General features: G+C 41.4%; 1 protein-coding gene across 3 annotated transcripts in view; it reads right to left on the reverse strand.

Moving 5' to 3' along the window:
- kifap3a (kinesin-associated protein 3a) overlaps positions 1-22,147 on the reverse strand; it is a 213,617-nt gene that overhangs the window by 151,980 nt on the left and 39,490 nt on the right. For all 3 annotated transcript variants that reach the window (XM_078218349.1, XM_078218351.1, XM_078218350.1), the window contains exons 4-9: positions 16,659-16,714; positions 15,641-15,782; positions 14,919-15,018; positions 11,878-12,002; positions 7,602-7,700; positions 3,623-3,805 (exon numbers count right to left, since the gene is read on the reverse strand). In XM_078218349.1, the coding sequence (XP_078074475.1) occupies positions 3,623-3,805; positions 7,602-7,700; positions 11,878-12,002; positions 14,919-15,018; positions 15,641-15,782; positions 16,659-16,714 (705 nt within the window). The remainder of the gene's footprint in view (positions 1-3,622; positions 3,806-7,601; positions 7,701-11,877; positions 12,003-14,918; positions 15,019-15,640; positions 15,783-16,658; positions 16,715-22,147) is intronic.

The raw sequence follows: 22,147 nt of genomic DNA on the forward strand, positions 1-22,147 counted from the left end.
ACCTTGCAGTGAAAATTTGGGAATATAGTTAGAGGCTTGAGGGGGAGGCTTCAGATGTTTAAATGGTGGGGGAGAAAGGGGTTCATCTTGCCTAATCTCCCCCAAACCTTCATACCATCTCCTCTGCCCCCCCCCCCAATATTCTCTCTCTCCCACCCTCCTTCAATTCCCCCAACCCTTTCTTTCCCTTCTTCACCACCCTCATTCCCCACTCTTCTACCCATCCTCGACGCCCCTTTGCGTTCTTCCCTTCCTTCATCCCACCCCAATCTACCTTGTGAGAAGAGATGATGAAAAGGTGGGGGTTCTCCAAGAAAAATTAACACCAATTTAATCATGGGTTTTCTTTGCACCTGCACAGCATTCAGGCCTCTGAGCAGTCCACTGGGCTACACCCACCAAAAAACAAATACAAGAATTCAAAGGTCCTCATAGCTGTCACAAATCAGTCCAAGCTTTATGGCATGGGATGAAGGGTTCATCTTAAGAAAGGTTTAACAGGTTGGGCCTATACCCACTAGAGCTTCGAAGAATGAGGTGCAATTTTACTGAAACATACAAAATCTGAGGAAGCTTGATAGGGTGGATACCAGGAGGATGTTTCCTCTTCTGGCAGAGACTAAAACTTGGGACACAGCTTAAAGAAGATGGAGTCATTTCCCTGAGGGTTGTTAGTCTGTGAAATTCTCTTCCCCAGACAGCAGAGACTAGGTAATTTAATTTATTCAAAGTCAAGTTAAGATAGGTTCCGATTGACATAAATGTCAATGGTTATGGGGGTCCAAACAGGAAAGGAGTTGAGGCCACAATCAGATCAACAATGATCTTATTGAGTGGCAAAGCAAGCTCAAAGGGCTCACTGGCCTACTCCTATTCCCAAGTCCAATGTTGTTATGTTCCAGTCACTGCTACCTCAGAGCTTGTGACATCAAAATCTCAGCTTGTGACCCCACTGGTTGTGTTACGATCCCAGCTCATGTTAATACTGGACAACTCAGATCCCAGAGTGAAAACTGGCTTGATCAATCTTAACTTCTTTTTGTTTCAGAAACCGTGAAAGTAATTTCACAAGAGTCTGATGAAATTTTAACATAAAGAATAAAACATTTATTAAACAATTAACTGTATTAGACCAGATAAAAAAAGGTTGGAAAGTTTGGAAACAAATGCAGGAAAATTATTCAAAAATTTACTATTCTTTCACCCCAGCCTTAACTTTACAGATACATAAAAATTCAGGAAGATAATATAATTTACCATATTTATCTTTTACTCTAATATTCAGGGCGAGTATGCAGCACATGTAAACCAAGTGGCAAACGGTGGTCAAACACACCACATTCCAAAGTAAATGACAGAAGTTACCAAAGCAGGCAACAAGCCACCCAGGCACTTTTCACACCATGAACCAACCAGTCTTGCTGAAACTCTGCCCTTCTCAAGAGGGTTTCCAGTCTCCACATTTGAAGAACTTGCCTTGGAATTTTCTCCAAAAGTCACTCCCACTCAGATAGCTTCAACAAGAATTCATGTCGAGGATTTCAATCTCACATTCCAAGACTCCTTTCCTCTGGATCTCCAAGTGATCAAGCACACTTTCAGATCTTTGGCCATGTCAAGTAGAACCCCACTGCTCCAAAAGGTTACCTTTGTCTTTACAGCACACGGCACGGAGTCACTGTTCTTCAGCTGCCTTCTCTGATCTTCAGGGCTTCTGTCGAGCCCACTTGACTTCAAGTCTGCTCCTCATTGCTTTCTTCAACTTGGAGCCACTTTCTCTACCCCTTTCTCTCAACTTTACTTAACAGGATCTGTTTCTGATCTCTGCCCTTGTCCTTTATCTTGTACTGTCTTTTGGGACCTCTTTTCTGTCTCACTTTCTGGCTTGGGACTTCTCCAGGCACCCCCCCCCCCCCCCCCCCAATGGGTCTTGCTCCCTGGGACCCCTTCTTTCAAATGGCACTCCGATTCCAGGTCACCTGACCTGCAATCCCCTGCCCTTTCATTTTTTTTGCCTTTTTATTCTTCTACAATGTGTGGAGGGCCATTTCCAGCCCTAAAAACAGTGACATCAATTAAGTGTGCATGTGCTGCTATTCACCAGCTGGCGCATGCACAGAAGTCCTGAGACCTACCAAAAACTGTAGCTCCGAACTCCAAATTTGGTGAATATTTTTGTGTTTCCTAACTGTTGCAACCCGCAGTTTGCAAACCCCTGGACTATGATTAGGCACCACTGTAGTTTGTAGGTTAATATGGAACATGATTTTGGAAAATGTCAAGAAGCGAGGCATAATGGGCAGCACAGCAGTTAGTACTGCTGCCTCACACGATTCCTGGCTTGGGTCACTGTCTGTGTGGAGTCTGCACATTCTCCCCGTGTCAGCGTGGGTTTCCCCCGGGTGCTCCAGTTTCCTCCCACAGTCTGAAAGACATGCTGGTTAGGTGCATTGGCTGTGCTAAATTCTCCCTCAATGTATCTGAACAGGCGCTGGTGTGGGGCGATTAGGGGATTTTTACAGTAAATTCATTGCAATGTTAATGTAAGCCTACTTGTGACAATAACAAACAAATATGATAAAATAATGCAAGGCTCCGATGTATGGGGACAATGGAGAGAAATTGTCAGGCTATTGTAAAAGCCTGTATCAGGGAATATTCTGACATTTTGGCTGATTGGAAACTTGAATAAGCATTTTTGTCTGTTGACCTCTGCAGTAAGACAACAGCAAAGATAAGGAACTATGCTATATTAACCACGTTAGCTGAAGGATCTCCTGCCTCACAGACAAAAATGTCATGCATTTATGTATGCATAAGGGACATACATGTGTGGTAATAATACATTAATTGACAATTGTGAAATAATGATCAGTTACTCAGATAAAAGTAAATTACTACGGATGCTGGAATCTGAAATCAAAAGAGAAAATGCGGGAAAACCTCAGCAGGTTTGGCAGCAACTGTAAGGAGAGAAAACAGCTGATGTTTCAAGTCCAGATGACCCTTTGTCAAAGCTTTGTCAGCTATTCAGGTCAATAACGATATTATAGTAAACTAATCAGTTTTGCTAAAATGAGGTTTCATGCTACTCAAGGATAAACTAAGCAGTCACTTAATAAGGACAAGGCCCAAAAAGGGTATAAGAAGATTCTTGAGATCGTTAGTTTGAAATGAGAACAAGACAACAGCAGGAGACAGCACCCCAATCAACCAGAGCGTCTGGGGCGGGTGATCATAAGACCAGGCTGTGACTACCGCTTTAAGAACCATTTTATTGTACTCCTTGTGATTCTGCACAATAAACTTACTACTGCTTACACCTAATGCCTCATATTCAAAGTGGTCAGTGACTGGCCAGGACTAAAAGTCCCAAACATTAACTCGAACCTACAGCTGGCTATAACCTCTACCAGCTCAGACTGTTTGCAGTCTCAACTATAGGTGTCACTGTTAAGGCTTCATTTTCTGCTCATCCCTCGTTTCGCCAGAGACCGAATGTCACGTTTTATTCCCTTGCTGGTCTGATTGTCACATTTTTAATTTCATTTTGACATTAGAAAATATGAATTTCAATGTTGCGATGCCCTGCAATTTTTCTTAATAACCCATTCCAATCTACCTACCATATCATTCTTGTTCTCCACAAATACACTGAGTTTCTTCAGGAAGGACATCACTAAGATCAGCAACTCAAAGTTTTCTCGGTCGAGTGATTTCACAAGCATGTGGACAATGTTCTTGTTCCTCATTTTCAGTTCAGTCCTCGTGTCTTCAGCCAGATTTAACAGAAGATAGAAAGCAACTGGTAAAGAACACAAAATAAGTTTTTTTTTAAATCACTAAAATGCAGAATTTTGCGCTATTAAACAATACTGGACAATAAGTAGTGTAAAATGTAACAGATTCATGCTCAAACACTTAAGTGATTAAAAATATTAAGAAAACAAAAGTAGTTTTAAGGGATTTATATTTGTAATGGTAAACATTAGAAATAAGGTATCGCTTTAAGAGGGTTTAATTTAATGTTTCTGTGCTTAGAAGGGTACAAGCTATAGTTAGATTCTGGCTGGACAAAGGTGTTTGTATGTGAGAGGGTTGGTTCAGTTCCAACAGTGTTATGATGGTGCTTAGAGAGGGCTACACATGAAAGGTAAATAAACTAGCAGTGGTTGCTTAGCAACAGGAGGCCACTTTCCTTTTTTCTTAGTTTTAACTGAATTTGTTGGCAGTTGACAAAAGACACCAGGGAGTGAACATCTCTCAACTCTGCCTGGAGAAAGACTGGACAGAATGGGAGCAGCAGAGGCAGGCTTCCCAAAGAACCAGTTATTGTCCAGATAATCAGGGAATTAGGACAGAAAGAATGTCTTAAGATGACTGAAGATAAGAGACCAAGGACATGATTCTCTGCCCTCCCCTCACCGTTTTTCTCGGCAGCGAGGGCAGAGCATGCTACCAAGTTACCACCAACACGTCTCCTGTTCCACCAAAGGCCCAAACATCCCAGACCACTGCTACAGAAATATCAAACATGCCTACCGCTCTATCGCCCACCCACACTTTGGCAAATCAGACCACAAGGTTGTGCTCCTGCTCCTGGTTTACAAGCAAAAACAGAAGCAGGAGAATCCATCAAAGAAAGTCGTGCAATATTGGTATGAGGAATCGGATGATCTCCAACGGAACTGCTTGGAGTCAGTGGACTAGTCAGTATTTAAAAACTCTGCGACCAGCCCATTAGTAAGTGTGTAGAAGACTGTGCGCCAAAGAAGCAAATCCACATGTTCCCCAACCGGAAACCATGGATGAACAGGGATATCCGCTGCTTGCTGAAGTCTAGGTCTGAGGCATTCAAGTCAGGCGATCCTGAACTATACAAGAAAGCTCAATACGATCAAAGGAGATCCATCAAAGATGTCAAAAGACAGTACTGGACCAAGCTGGAGTCCCAGGCTAGCCACACAGAACCCGCTGACTATGGCAAGGTCTGCAAGACATAACAGGCTACAAGGTGAAGACATGTAAAATCGCTGGCTCCAATGCACCCCTCCCTGATGAGCTCAATGTATTCTACGCCCGGTTTGAGCAAGAGGTCAGTGAAAGCATACCCTCCACCCTGGAAGTCCTGGATGAACTTATATCTGAGGTCACTATTACAGATGTCAGAGCAGCTTTGGCGAAGGTCAACCCACGGAAAGTGACTGGCCTGGATGGGGTACCCGGACGAGCACTCAGATCCTGCAGGGATCAGCTTGCAGGGATATTCACAGATATCTTCAACCTCTTTTTACAACAATCTGAGGTCCCTATCTGCTTCAAGACGACCACATCATTCCGATACCTAAGAAAAGCTAAGCAGCGTGCCTTAATGACAATCGTCCGGTGGCTCTGACATCCATCATTATGAAGTGCTTTGAAAGGCAAGTCATGGCACGAATCAATTCCAGCCTCCCAGACTGCCTGGATACACCAGTTTGCCCACCGCCGCAACAGGTCCACAGCAGACTCTAACTTGTACAGATGCACCATAGAAAGCATTCTTTCTGGTTGTATCACAGCTTGGTATGGCTCCTGCTCTGCCCAAGACCGCAAGAAACGACAAAAGGTCTTGAATGTAGCCCAGTCCATCACGCAAACCAGCCTCCCATCCATTGACTCTGTCTACACTTCCCGCTGCCTCGGCAAAGCAGCCAGCATAACTAAGGACCCCTCGCACCCCAGACATTCTCTCTTCCAACTTCTTCCGTCGAGAAAAAGATACAAAAGTCTGAGTGCACATACCGACTCAAGACAGCTTCTTCCCTGCTGCTGTTAGACTTTGAATGGACCTACCTTGCATTCAGTTGATATTTCTCTACACCCTAGCTATGACTGTAACACTACATTCTCCACTCTCTCATTTCCTTCTCTACGAATGGTATGTTTTGTCTGTACAGCACGCAAGAAACAATACTTTTCACTGTATACACGTGACAATAATAAATCAAATCAGATCAGTGCGCCATTCACTGGTGATAGGATCTTCTAGTCCCACTGCTGTCATTGGGAAATCCCACTGAAGCCATCCCATGCTGCTGGGAAACCCACAGCAGGGGGTGCACCGCCATCGCAACCAGAGAATCCCACCGGCATGAACGGCTGGAAAATTCCAACCCAAAGTATTGTCCAGAAGAATTCAAGGAACAGTAAACAAAATATTCTGAGTTAAAGCAATAATTGCAGCAACCAGATTTAAAGCGTAAAAGCAGTAAAAGTAAATCAAAAGTTTGATGCCATTTTACTAGAATCTGGGAATTCAGCATTAAAGCAATTGTGAACAGTTCGGACAGGGGTCAAGACAAAGAAAGCCTAAAGGGGTAGTGTAAAACCTGGATACTGGATTCACTATTAAAAGTGGAGTGGAATTTTTATTTTAAAAATTGGAAAACCTGGGCTGGATTTCAGAAACAAACTGCTAATGGAAAACATTATTGGGAAAGAGGAGTTAAAAGCATGTTTTTTTGGGAGTGACAATCTCATGTGACAATCATCAAGGGGATTCTGAGGGGAAATCCACTAATATTCACTTGGTTTCAGAATGGAGTGTGTGTATTTAGGAACATAGGAATTAGAAGCGAGAGTAGGCAATTCAGCCTTTCGAGCCCGCTCCGCCATTCAAAATGATCATGGCTGCTCTTCATCTCATCCTAACTCCACTTTCCTGCCTTTCCCCCTTAGCCCTTTATCCCGCTTTTGATCAAATATTTTTCTATTTCTTTCTTGAATCTATTAATTGATTCTGCATCCACTGCACTCGGGGCAGTGAGTTCCATAGATTCACAACTCTCTGTGGGAAGTAGCTTCTCCTTATCTCTGTCTTGAACCTCCGCCCTCTTACTCTACAACAATGACTTTTTGTCCTAGACTGTTCTAGAAGGGGGAACATTTGGTTTGACCAGAGCGAATCTGTACGCTTAAAAGGACTATGTTAATGGACCATTCAAGCTTAAGATGTACTTTGTAATCCGTATTAATCTTAAAATCGGAGTATCGTATCATAATCCAATTTTTCATGTTTAATAATAATTTTCTTCTTGTTAAAACTAATGAGCAGTCCTCCAAGTTCTAAGAAAAGTAGAAGTTACAGTCTTTTGAGCCAGGATTCCATTCTGGAATTTATCCATCCAGTTAAAACATCAACTGGGTTCGTAACAGTAAGAAGTCATGAAATTAAACCAAACATACCAATATAGAGTATGACTGAAGTCTCGCTCAATTAATAATTACACCTTAGGTACCATCTATTTCAAATAATTACACTGTTCAGTGGAACAGAAAAATTGCTTTCATTCATATCAGAATTTTCATGCAAATAAAAACTATATATTCACTAGATATCAATTTTCATAGATACATCAGAACACGTGGAAGGGGGAAGGAGACTTCCTCAATTTGTTACTTCTAACAAAGCGATAAATGCATGAATAGAAGAAATGACCAATTTTACTATAAATCATAACCTTCTCCATTAGCTTAAATGAAGATGACAGATCCAAAATTAATCATATTTCTACGTTGTGTAGCAGTTCACTTTTACTTTTAAAAAAAGCATTTCCTACCTCTCAACAGTTGCTCTTGCTTAAGAACTAAACCCTGATATTTCTTGTATGTTTTTTCATAGTCTTTCTTCAGTGCTTGGTTATCAGCATCATCTTCAAGTGAAGACTAAAGTTAAGGAATAATCATTTTCATTATAATAATTTGTGTGATTAAATAATGTGCCCTAAATGTAAATGTACCAAGCTCATGTTATTTAATCTGCGCTATTAAATAGTACAATGAATATAAATGTACTATTGTTATGACATTACATAATCAGCGAAAAAAAGGAAAATTATTTCCATTTAAATAATGCATTGTAATAGGAACAATTCTCAACATTAACATTCCTGTATCCTGCTAGCTTAATCATAAATAATTTTGCCAAAATTTATTTCTATTTCAAATAATTACACTGTTCAGTGGAACAGAAAAATTGCTTTCATTCAGTTACTTAGAACAGGTCAGACCTCTGTCAACTAACTTGGTAGAAGACATACAGGAAGGGTCAGATTAGGACAACTAGTGAGGCAACCAAACATCTGGCTGGGTAATGTTTTTCAGAATAGATGTACAGTCATGGCAATTGGCCTGGATGCAAAAAGAGAGCGGGGATGGTGAGTTGGTGGATTTATAATGGTACTCGTGGACAGTTTATCACCTGAAATGGAGACAGAGAGGTCAAGGAAGGGAAGGGTTTGTGTGTGTGCGCGCGTGCAAAAGGAGAGCGGGAATGGAATACCTCAGTTCTGCCATGCACACATTCCAATCTCTTAATGGACACTATTCGCATTATCCACATTTATTCCCTTTGTCCTTTTACAGCTCCCCCCATCCCGCTCCACCACCCCCACCCCCCCTCCCAGTTATGCCCGTCTCTTTATGGGTTATGTGGAGCATTCCCTGTTCCAGTCCTACTCCACCCCCCTCCCATAACTCCTTTACCGGTACATCGACGATGATGTCGGTGTCACTTCATGCTCTCGTCTGGACCTGGAAAAATTTATCAGTTTTGCTTCCAATTTTCACCCCTCTATCACCTTCACATGGTCCATCTCTGACACTTGTATTCCCTTCCTTGACCCCTCCGTCTCCATTTCTGGTGATAAACTGTCCACTAGTATCCATTGTAAACCCACCAACTCCCTCAACCACCTTGACTACAGCTCTTCACATTCCACATCCTGTAAGGACTCCATCCCATTCTCTCTGTTCCTGCGCATCCGTTCTGATGATGCCACTTTCCAAAATAGCGCTGCCGATATGTCTTCCTTCTTCCTCAATCGTGGTTTTCCAGCCACTGTGGTTAACAGGGTTCTCGACCGTGTCCGACCCATCCCCTGGGCCACTGCTCTCACTACCTCCCTCCAAGAACCATGACAGGATCCTCCTTGTCCTCACTTTTCACCCCACCAGTCTCCGCAGTCAAAGGATCATCCTCCACCATTTCCGCCAACTCCAGCATGATTCCACCACTCAACACATCTTCCCCTCACTCTCGCTGTCAGCATTCCACAAAGACTGTTCTCTCCGGGACCACCCCTCCGTCACACCCAACACCTCACCTCCTGCCCATGGCACCTTCTCATGCAATTGTAGAAGGTGCAACACTTGTTCCCTTACCTCCTCCCTGCTCACCATCCTAGGTCTTAACAGCCGTTTTAGGTGAAGCAGCACTTCACATGCAATGGTCAATTGCATTCGCTGTTCCCAATGTGGTCTACTCTACATCGGAGTTCATGCTTTGCTGAACACCTTTGGTCTGTCCGCAAGCAGGACCCACACCTTCCTGTCGCTTGTCACTTTGACACACCATTCAGCTCTCCTGTCCACATGTCCACCCTTGGCCTTTTACAATGTTCTTGCAACGCCCAATGCAAATGGGAGGAACAGCACTTCACCTTCCGTTTGGGCACTTTATAACCTTCTGGACTGAACATCGAGTTCAACAGCTTCGGAGCATGAACTCTCCCCTCCACCTTCAACCCATTTCCATTTATTTTATTTCATCTGTTTCTTAATTTCATCTCTTTGATCCATTTTTATCATCTTTCTTTCTCTTTTCCAATTTTCCACTTCTCCATTCCCACTCTCCTACTTGCTGCCTCCCCCTCCCCCACCCCGCCCCCCACACCTTTCAGACCAACTGCCTTGACCATCTGTATCTCTGTTCTGCCAGTCACACCTTCTGATCTCTTAATGGACACTTTTAGCACCTCCCTCAGCCGTCTTCATCCTCATTTGCATTCCCTTTGTCCTTTTACAGCCCCCCACCCCCACTCTCATTGTATAAATCCTTTCTGATTCTCTTTGCCCTTATCTCTGATGAAGGATCATCCAGACTCAAAAGATAAAGGTGCACGGTGTTACGGGTAATATATTAACATGGATAGAGAATTGGTTAACTGACAAAAAGCAAAGAGTGGGGATAAATGGATGTTTTTCTGGTTGGCGATCAGTGACTAGCGTTGAGCCTCAGGGATCAGTGTGGGGACTGCAATTGTTTACAATTTACATAGATGATTTGGAGTTGGGGACCAAGTGTAGTGTGTCAAAATTCGCAGATGACACTAAGATGAGTGGCAGAGCAAAGTGTGCAGAGGACACTGAAAATCTGCAAAGGGATAGCCTGAGTGGGCGAGGGTCTGGCAGATGGAGTACAATGTTGGTAAATGTGAGGTCATCCATTTTGGTAGGAATAACAGCAAAATGGACTATTATTTAAATGGTAAAAACTTGCAGCATGCTCCTGTGCAGAGGGACCTGGGTGTACTTGTGCAAAAATCACAAGGAATTGGTTTGCAGGTGCAGCAGGTAATTAAGAAAGCAAATGGAATTTTGTCCTTCACTGCTAGAGGGATGGAGTTTAAAAACAGCGAGGTTATGTTGCAGCTGTAAAAGATGCTGGTGAGGCCACACCTGGAGTACTGTGTACAGTTTTGGTCTCCTTACTTGAGAAAGGATATATTGGCACTGGAAGGGGTGCAGAGGAGATTCACTAGGTTGATTCCGGAGTTGAGAGGCTTGGCTTATGAGGAGAGACTGAGTAGACTGGGGCTATACTCATTGGAATTCAGAAGAATGAGGGGAGATCTTATAGAAACATATCAGATTATGAAGGGAATAGATAAGACAGAAGTAGGGAAGTTGTTTCCACTGGTGGGTGAAACTAGAACCAGGGGGCATGGCTCAAAATAAGGGAGAGCAGATTTAGGACAGAGTTGAGGAGGAACTTCTTCACACAAAGGGTTGTGAATTTGTGGAATTCCCTGCCCAGTGAAGCAGTTGAGGCTACCTCATTGAATGTTTTTAAGGCAAGGATAGATAAATTTTTGAACAGTAAAGGAATTGAGGGTTATGGTGAGCGGGCGGGTAAGTGGAGCTGAGTCCACAAAAAGATTAGCCATGATCTTATTGAATGGCACAGCAGGCTCGAGGGGCCAGATGGCCTACTCCTGCTCCTAGTTCTTCTAGGTGCTATTCTCTCTCCACAGATGCTGTCAGACCTGCTGAGATTTTCCAGCATTTTCTGTTTTTGTTTCAAATTCCAGCATCTGCAGTATTTTGCTTTTATCATAAAATAGATGGGACAGCAATGGTGAGAAGTATACAAACAGTCTGTAAAGGGATATAGCGAGTGAGCAAAAGTTTGGCAAATGGTGTAATAATATGGGAAAATGTGTTGTCCACTTTGGTTGGAAGAATAGAAAAGCATATTTAAATGGAGGGACACTACAGGATGCTGCAAGTACAGAGGGATCTGGGTCTCTTCGTACATGAATCACAAAAAGTTAGCAAGTAAGTATAGCAAGTTATTAGGAAGGCAAATGAAATGTTGGTCTTTCTTGCAAGGAGGTTGGAGTATAAAAGTAAAGAAACCTTGTTAGAAATGCACAGGACATTGGTGAGACCACAGCAAGAGAACTGCATTCAGTTTTGGTCTCCTTTCTTTAAGAAGGGTAGGCTTGTCATAATCTATTGAATGATGGAGCAAGCACAAGGGATTGAATAGCCTACTCGTGTTCCTATTTCTCATGTACAAATAAGTCAAACCTACGTGGAGTGGTGGCAATTATTTGTGAAATCTTTTAATTTAGGTAAAATAGACAGCTTTTCCATTTGTTGTTGGCATTAGCTTTTGTTACATTGGCCATAGTAATTGCATGGGGTTACAGGGATAGGACAGAGGGGAGGGCCTGGGTGGGATGCTGTTTCGGAGAGTGGGTGCAGACTCAGTGAACTGAATGGCCTCTTTGTGCACTGCAGAGATTCTATGGTATATAGAAGAAAGGATATCAACTTTCTTCTTCTTATGAAGCTCTTCTTGCCAGAGGTCATGTCTCTTCAGTTCATGGTCGATAATGTTCATGCAGAGTGCACCAATTTTATAGTGAGTGATTAGCCCATGAAATTGAGAAAAGCTGCAAGACACAAAGTAGAATCAGTTTGGCATACAGCAACACTGTTAGTCTTAATATCCCAAGCCCCAGCTGATCCTTGTAATGCCACATTACGAAGAATTTCCCTCCAAAATAATAAAAATGTGCGCATTGAATAAGTACTACAGCATTATGAAAGCAAGAAGAATTTTAAAACAGCAAAATCTCCAAACACTGGCAACTAATAAGTTTACTGTCTCAATGGTGCCTGGGTGAGTGGATGCAGAACATTCCAAGGGAGGAGAGTGAACACCAGAGATGTGGAAGGAGGTCCAGAAAGCACATTTTAGGGAGCTAGTTAAGACCTCAAATGTAGTAATATCTGGATTACTCACATATCTGGATACAGAGCATATAGAAATAAGAGGATAGAGCAGATGAATGCATGGCTGGACAATTGGTGCAGCAGAGAGGGCTTAGATTCCAGTTCATTGGAAATGGCTGTGAGGAGGGAAGTGGGGTCAATAAAGGCTGGGAACGAATGTCTTGTCTGGGGCAGTTTGCTAATTCTGTTGTGAATGTCAAGGGGATTGGAATCAGGATTTGACACTAGAAAGTAGTAAGGAGGTGCACAAAGGACTGGGAGAAACATGTAGCATTCGTGTAAGAGCGAAGACAGGGTCTAAATTAGGTTTACAGGGCATTTATGAAAATGCACAAAGCATGGTGAATAAGGATGATGAACTTTTGGCGCAAGTAGTCACATGGGAATATAATGGCCATAACAGAGACCTTGCTCAAAAAAGGACATCATGGGTTTTAAATATTCCTGGATACAAAGTATTCAGGAAAGATAGGGAAGGAAAGAAAGGAGACAGGACAACAGTATTCATTAAAGAGAATGTACAGGGTCTGGTGTCCTAGAGGGGTTTACAGACAGGGGTCAAGGACAGAATCTATTTAGTTAGCATTAACAAATCTTCATAATACTATTGCACGACTGGGTGCATTCTATAGGCCATCAACTAGAGGGAAAGTTGTGCAGGAGGAAATTTGCAGAGAAATTACTGTCATGTGCAAAACTACAGAGTGGTTATAATGAGAGTTTAAATATTCTAATCCTAAGGCATGGTAATGCTGCCAGGAATAAAGTCGAGGGGAAAGAGGGAGAAGAATTCCTCAAAATGTACTCTGGAGAATTATCTAGATCCATATTTTTCTGCTCCAATAAAGAAAGCGGCATTGCTGGATCTGGTTTTGGAGCATGAGATGGGTCATTGTTTCAGAAGATTTAGGTTAGCTATGAAAAAGGTAAAGTAGCAATCTGGAGTAAAACTACTTATTCGGAAGAGGGCCAACTTCAGTAGGATAACAATGGATCTGTCCCAATCAAATTTGGGTCAATTGTGCAGGCAACACTGTAACTGAACAACAGTTGCCTTTGAAGTGGAGATAGTTTAGATACAATTGAGGTACATTCCCAAGAGGAAAGGTAGGGCAACCAAAGCTAGAACTCAATGCAGAGGAAAATAATCAATGAACAAATAGACAGTAAGGTGAAACAGAGAAAGGGTGCATATGAAAAGTACCAGGTTAATAATAAAAGGAATTAAATTCTTACCATTGTATTAATAAATGCACAAAAAGGATTTAGTACAAATGCATAGCCATCCAAATAAGCAATCAGATTATATTCCAAATGGGAATATTCAATACTCACTTTCTAATTAGTAATCAGAAATGCAATTCCCTACACCAGGATTCACCTAACTGGTGATGACAGGATCTTGCATTGGACAACACTGGATTTAGAGTTAGATTTCAATGAGATTCTTAAAGGAATAGAGGGCAATAAGAGGTGCAAAATGGTTTGGAGGAACAATCGAGCATGACATGTAGATTTCTGGAAGATACAGCAACCAAGATGAAGAAGGAGGGATGCACATGAAGACAGAGTCAGGAATGAAGAGATCAAAGGAAGAAATTCAGAGGGAAGTATTGAAATGGATGGGACAGTGGATGAAGGAGATGGTTGGTGGTGGAGCAAAGTAGTTTACGATTGTGTCTGCTTTTCAGAGCTCAAGAATACTGGCCAGTTTTGAGAGGACATTGAAACTAAATACTGTTGGATCTGGTGACTGTCGGAATTCCTCAAAAGCAAAGAAATAGCACCATTATCAGAAAAAGGGTGGCTGGATTTGAGACAGCAGACATCGTATTGAGGGTAAATGCAACAAAGGAGGAGATGGTTGAGAGAATTGATGGTTGCAAAGATAATGGCCGGATTTTCTGGCTGTTCACACCCCATTGCCACTGCAGATGAGCAGAGAATTTGGCGCTCAGCCAAATCTCCGTTCATTGCAGCAGGAGCAGAGAAGCCCACCGGCGTAAACTGCCAGAAAGTTCTGGCCAATGTGCCAAATGGACGACCAAAGATTAATCGTCAGGCATGAACTGTCTATGTGGAGTTTGCACATTCTCCTCGTGTCTGCGTGGGTTTCCTCCGGGAGTTCCGGTTTCCTCCCACAGTCCAAAGATGTGCGGGTTAAGTTGATTGGCCATGCTAAAAATTGCCCTTAGTGTCCTGAGATGCGTAGGTTAGAGGGATTAATGGGTAAATATGTAGGGATATGGGGGTAAGGCCTGGGTGGGATTGTGGTCGGTGCAGACTCGATGGGCCGAATGGCCTCTTTCTGTACTGTAGGATTTCTATGAACTGGGCAAATTTCTGTTTCCATTCTCTGCTAATTTCCATCTGCTATTGATTTTGGAATTTTAAATCTACTAACAAGTTTTAGGTCATTTACCTGGTGGCTGACATACTGATATATTTACATACAAATGTTTGAAAATCCATTTGTGAGCAACTTTTAGGAAGGCAAAATAACAAAAGAGATTCCGAATTCTAGAAGTTCCCAACTGCTGCATACATTGTTACAATTTCAAAGATAGTCTTACCTAGAGAAACAGAAAAATATGTAAATAATGTTGGTGGCAAGCTCTACACTTTGCTTCCAGTCCTCTCGCAACACGCGAGCCAAAGCCCCCAATGCAGTCTCTAAACACAGAAATTTTAAGATTTTAACATTTATGAAAAATCATCAGAATATGGAGAATTCAAATACAGAATGAACTTGAGTAATGAATTCTAAAACCAACATCAATATTACCCAAAGCAAAACATTCACAAAATGGGGTCAATAGGTGGCAGGTGTAAGTCAATGTGGATAAGTGGCCAACAAATCAAAATGGAGGCAAGGAACAAAAAGAATGTGTGTTAAATGGGGAATGCATGCTAAATGATCAGGAGATCTCGTTAGAATTTGCCTTAGATCAAAATTGAAGCCATTTGCATGATTTAATTGAATGGCAAAACAGGTAAAATAGTCTACCGCCGTTCCTATGCTTTGGTTCTGAGACCATCTATGGTTGGAAGTGGCAAAATAAGAGAATTTAAATTTATTTACAAAGGTGGAAGGCTAGAAAATAAATGATCAAATAGGTGAAACAAAGTTACCAGACAAAGTGGAGAGACAATGAAGAGGAAGATAATCAATGAGAAAAACTGGAAAGAATCTGTTGAAGCCTATGTGGCACTGGTGGAGAGGGTCAAGCAAGAAGTGAAAAAGCACATACATGAAGAAGGATATGAGTGCTTTATGACTGCAAAGTTTGCTTACCATTTTGTAGCAATTCTTCCAAATTGTCAGGATTACGAGCCAGTTGAAGAATGAGTGCTGAACCTCGCACTTTGTCAGGTATGTCCTCATACAACAGCTCTATGTAGTCTTCTATATCATTAATATTTGCTATTTCATCAATCTGTGAGTAATTAAGAGCATGCAGCAGAAACCAGGTATTCTTTATGCAACACATCTAATATCAATACCAAGGGGGGATAACAAAGCTGAGCCAAAGATGAAAGAATGTCAGTTTTTCCCAAATAATCTGCCACTAACAAAACCACAGAAACACATGATTTGAGAACAAAATTTTAGGAGAATACTATTTTGTTTCAAGGATCACGAAGAAACGGCATGTTTCCACTTTTCATGAAACAAGTCTGATAGAAAGTCGGTGTTGTTGTGGGTTTCTTCAATGCAGGGCAATTTCCCAGGGGGAATTTGCACTTGTGGGCAATTGCCATGCAAACATTATCTGTGAACTTTTGTGGGTTTGGAGGGTTCCCCAGTGCATCTTTGGGGTCACCCCCCCTCTCCCCCCCCCCCCCCCCCCCCCCCGGGAGCTCAGAACATAAGAACATAAGAAATAGGAGCAGGAGTAGGCCATCTAGCCCCTCGAGCCTGCCCCGCCATTCGAAGTTACAGCCCAATGTATTTTGCCCATTTTTAAACACACGAACAACATCTAATCATATCTCAATTGAAACGGTTTGATTGTTTTCTTAGCCAATGCATGACTGTGTAAGGGCCATTATCTTTCTGAAAAATTACTTCATTTCCACCATCAAGTACTGGCTAAGCTAAAGTGCATTTTTGTTTTTCAGCTATATAGTAATATAGAATTGACTTAAATTGTCGAACAAAATTACTAACAGCAATTACAGCTGTTGAATGTTTTATCACCATAGCTACTCTACATACTTCTCTTACAACTTATTTATGCATCATGCACTGCATTCATGTCTCACTATGAAAGCATTTTCAGTCTCAAGTTGCATTTATTTTTGTCACTTACTTCCATTCCTTCAAAGGGTGGTGGGTCCTTAGGTTTGCTCATCTTTTCTCGTTTTTCTGAAAAGAAGACAATATCAATGGATCTTACCTCATGAAAATGATGCAAACATTTTGTTATCATTCAGATCTCCAGATGGTAATTATAAGAAGTCTCTTTGTATCCAAGCAGGTAGTGTTTAATGGGGTTATAACACAGATTGCATTCAAACAAATAAATAGCACAACAATGCTATGTGACTTAAATTGTTGCAGTCAAGTAATGGTGCACTACAGTAAGGGGTCACAAAATGTCAAATTACCTGAAATGGTGTTTGAAAATTCAATTCAATATTGCAACCAATTAAGGACCAATTTAATTCAGATTAACAGGCAATGTTTGAGGTAGTGTTAAGAGCAAAGCGGATGTTAAATACTAGGGTATGCCAAAGCCAAGAAGGGAACTTCTGAATGCCCGGTCTCAACTGTTTAATTCACAATTTGGTCTAATGTGAGAAAAGATGTTAAGATCAGACTCTATTGTGATGATTTTAAACAAAATAGAAGCTTATTAAACAGCAAAACACACAAGTCAACTAAAATACATTTAACTACATTAATGGCTACCAATAATAACTTTAAATTTACCCAGTTCCAAAACCGTCTATTTTCCTAACATCAGAGCTAAACCTCTCCAAAGAACATCCCATAGCTTTTAAAAAACCCATATGCAAAATCCAGCAATAGGTACCACACCTGGCACATTTATCTTTTGAGTTGCTTCCAATTTAGAATAGAAATAATGAGCTTCTCAAAACAAGCTTTCTCCAGAGACAGCTTGTTGGGAGTTATAACAGCTCCCTGCTGTGTGGGCTGCAATCTCAAATAGCTTCCTTGCAGATGGTGAATTGTCCTTCAGTGTACTATTTTTCCTCTTGATCTTCCCTTATCTGAATAAAGCTTTTCAGAAGTTACTCTTATTTAACTTTATAACATGAACTCACCTTTTAGTAGGTAAACATGAAGTTCACCCCCATTTTCCATTGTTACCAATTTGCTTTTGGTAAACATTTATTCCTAGTATTGCTAGGCTAATCAGCATACAAAACTCCTTGTTCCATCAACTTAACTATCTACTTTTCTTCCAATCTCCATTAAGAGTTTGGTTAAGAGCCATTGTATAATCTCCATTAATTTGGCGTCTCATTGGCCAGAATTCAATTGCATATTGAGCAAAACAAATTTTCAAACATTCACCAGTAGTACTTTTTCAAACCTTAATTAGCAGGAGACTAGTAAAACATCACCTCTTCACAAGCACTACAAAATAACTCGCATTCAGATACTTGAGTGGACCTCCATGGATGCCATTTCTGCAGCATCACTGTGCCACATTTGACAAACCGGGCTTTTGTACTGGCAAGCAACAAATTAAAATCTTTGCATACTCCACATATTTAACTTAACCCGAAGACATGTTTCATTCTTCTCATACTTGAGGATTTCTCGTCTGCAACTTTAGCCAGTTTAGAAAATTTGAGTTTCAGAAACAAATTCTATGGGGTATTAGTCCAAGGACAGTACTGCATTACTCAATCTATAAGTTCCTAAAACTTGGAACAAAAAGAGGCCAACTACAAAACAGGATTTTTGATCTAACTCGACAACCTCTATCTCAACAGAACATAACTTAGATAATCTTGTAACATTCAAAGATAAGGACCCATCATAGGGTTCAGTCATTAAAAAAATGATCTGGTTGAGCAATTTCCTGTTTCTAAATATATAGCAATATTCACCACATATAATAATAGGGAGCAATCCTATACTGCATTGAAATAAAGATCAATACTGTAGTTTGCTTCTGTTGTGTGTAATCTTGAAATAAGTTTCAATAGCTGAGCATAAACTTACAATTATTCATTCCATCATATATATCAAGAAAGAAATTAGTCCTCGTGCTGCTGCTTATGCCTACCCTGTAATTGTGGATTAGTCATGATGTGGAGATGCCGGCGTTGGACTGGGGTAAACACAGTAAGAAGTCTAACAATACCAGGTTAAAGTCCAACAGGTTTATTTGGTAGCAAAAGCCACAAGCTTTCCTCGTGGCTTTTGCTACCAAATAAACCTGTTGGACTTTAACCTGGTGTTGTTAAGACTTCTTATTGTGGATTAGCAGAGCCTGTCCCAGCAGCACCTCAAGCTAACTTCATGTTCTATTGGTGACTGAAGTGCATATATAAAAATAAAGCATCATTTCATGGGTGCCTTAGGTGCATTTCATAGCTTTTTGAAAACAAACAATAAATTTAACAGCTTAATCATAAGTCATCTACGGTCTAAAATTGAAACTACTATTTAAAAATGTACAGACATCTTTAATTTCTAACTGGTATTCCATCCTACTTAAAATAAAATGCATATTTTCATAAACAAATATTGCTGACTACATATATTTCATTAAAATGAAAAATAAACCATCTTTTGTGTCTTGCCATATTTTCAATTTGACACCCAGCTCTGTGCAAGATAAATAACTCCTGCAAACTATTCAGACACTTTCTTCCCCATAAGGTGATAATAAGAAAAGCCTACCAAGTAATCAAAACAGCTGAGCAGCAGCACCAATTAGTCATTCATGATACTATATCTCCACTGTGGTAATGCCTGGTTGGTACAATGCTAAATTTCAGATGCTTGCTGACAGATAGGCACAGGCCAAGCTTGAATGTTTTGCCTTTGACAGCAATGTTTGACATCTTCATCTGACAAGTTGCAGCTGCAATCTGGCCCGTAATTGTGCCACTACCCACAATTTTTAGTGAAGTTCTCAGCAAAGCTTCCTCCAAAGTAATTAATCAGTTTAGCTGTGCTGAGATAAACCAATTTCTACCTGACTGAATCTCAGGTCCATGAAGGCCATATTAACCCACCTTTAATCTAGATCATATTAGAGATCCTAATCTTCTTCCACTATGTGAAAAACAAGAATTTGAAAAGTCAGTGATCAAAACAGATTTGCCAATTTTAGCACCTTGGTGTATGATCACAGCCTACTTCTGTTGGATTTTTGAACATTTCTGTTTATATTGGAGTGCTGAAAACATTGTTGAGAGCAGATAGTAAAATGATGAATGCACTGAAATTGGCAATTTCTGTTGATGTGGTCCTAAAAATTATTTGGCGTCTCCATGGTGCTCTCCAAAATAATGTGGGAAGCTCTCACCAATTCATAGAATCATGGAGTGCAGAAGAGGCACTTCGGCCAATCGAGTCCACACCAACACATTAGAAACACCTGAACTCCACCTAATCCCATCTGCCAGCACTTGGCCCATAGCCCTGAAGGTTATGTGCCAACTGCTCATCAAGATACTTTTTAAAGGATGTGAGGCAACTTGCCTCTACCACCCTCCCAGGTAGCGCATTCCAGACTGTTACCACCATCTGGGTAAGAAAGTTTTTCCTCACATCCCCCCTAAACCTCCTGCTCCTTACCATGAACCTATGTCCCCTCATGACTGACCCTTCAACTAAGGGGAATAGTTGCTCCTTATCCACTCTGTCCATATTGCTCAAAAACTTGTACACCTCGATCAGGTCGCCCCTCAGTCTTCTCTGCTCCAATGAAAACACCCCAAGTGTACTCAACCTCTCTTCATAACTTAAAATGTTCCATCCCAGGCAGCATCCTGGTAAATCTCCTCTGCACTCCCTCCAGTGCAATCACATCCATCTGATAATGTGGCGACCAGAACTACAGCACTCTAGCTGTGGCCTCACCAAAGTTCTATACAAGTCCAATATGCCTTCCCTGCTTTTGTAATCTATGCCTCAACTGATAAAGGCAAGTGTCCCATATGCCTTTTTCATCACCCTACTAACATGCCCTTCTGCTTTCAGAGATTGTGGACAAACATGCCATGGTTCCTTTGTTCCACAGAACTTCCTAGTGTCCTACCATTCATTGAATATTTTGTCAGATTACTTCTTTACAAAGTGCATCACCTTACACTTTTCAGGGTTAAATTCCATCTGCCATTTATCTGCCCATCTGACATTCCATCTACATCTTCTTGTAGCCCAAGACACTCCGCCACACTGTTAGCCAACCATTCAACCTTTGTGTCACCCGCAAACCTACTAATCCTGCCCCCCCACATAGTCAATGTCATTTATTTAATGATGAATAATAGGGGGCCCAACACAGATCCCTGTGGTACGTCACTGACACTGGCTTCCAGTCACTAAAGCAGCCTTCTGTCATCACCCTCTGTCTCCTACAATTGAGTCAATTTTGAATCAACTTTATCAAATTATCCTGCACCCCATGTGCTTTTACCATCTTTAAAAGTCTCTTCGCTAAAATCCACAAACTACATCGACTGCACTACCCTCGTCTACACACCTGGTCACCTCCTCAAAAAATTCAATCAAATTTGTTAGGCATGACCGCCCTCTGATGAAGCCATGTTGACTATCCCTGATCAAGCTTTGCCTCTCCAAGAGGAGATAGATGCTCTCCTTCAGAAGTTTCCCTGCCACTGTCATGTGACTCACTGGCGTATAGTTCCCTGGTTTATCTCTATAATCCTTCTTAAATAGCAGAACCACATTAGCTGTTCTCTAGTGGTTTGGCACCTCCCCCGTGACCAGAAAGGAATTGAAAATTTGGGTCAGAGCTGGCAATCTCCTCCTTTGCCTCCGGCACTATTCATCCAGATCTGGACATTTATCCTTGTCCTTCCCTCTGTCAATTTGCTCAAGAACCTCATAGTCCGCATTATCTTGGGTGAAGACAAATGTGAAGTGTTCTTTAAACACTCTACCAATGTCCTCTGGCTCCACCCACAGATTGCCTTCTTCGACTCTAATAGGCCCCACTCTTTCCCTGGTTATCCTCTTCCCACTGATATACTTATAGAATATCTTGGGATTTTCCCTATTTATAACAGCCAGAGCTTTCTCATATCCCCTCTTTGCATTCCTAATTGCTTTCTTAAGCTCCACCTTGCACTTTCTATATCTCACTAATGTCTCCATTGATTTGCTCCCCTTGTACGTTTTAAAAGCCCTTCTTTTCCTCCTCATTGTATCCTGAATATCTCTGGTCATCCATAGTTCTCTGGGCTTATTGTTCCTACCTATCACCCGAGAGAGAACATGCTGGGCTTGCACCCTCCCCATTTCTTTTTTGAATACCCCCCCCACTGCTCTTCGGTAGATTTTCCCTGAGTAGCTGTTCCCAGTCTACCTTGGCCAGATCCTGCCATATCTTACTAAAATCCGCTCTCCCCCAATCCAAAACTGTTTTTTGCAGATTGTCTATTTCCTTGTCCATAACAAGCTTGAAGTGGACTAGGATAACAAGGGTGGCATTACTCAGCAAAATGCTTGAAACCACTTTTCAAAAAAAAGTACTATATTTGATGTTAAGACCCCAACTGCAATGGAACGCTACCTTCTTTATGAATAGGATATGCATATACTGAATTTTGCAGAATCACTTCA

Source organism: Mustelus asterias, chromosome 8 (assembly GCF_964213995.1).
Source record: "Mustelus asterias chromosome 8, sMusAst1.hap1.1, whole genome shotgun sequence".
In the NCBI taxonomy this organism is placed as follows: domain Eukaryota; kingdom Metazoa; phylum Chordata; class Chondrichthyes; order Carcharhiniformes; family Triakidae; genus Mustelus; species Mustelus asterias.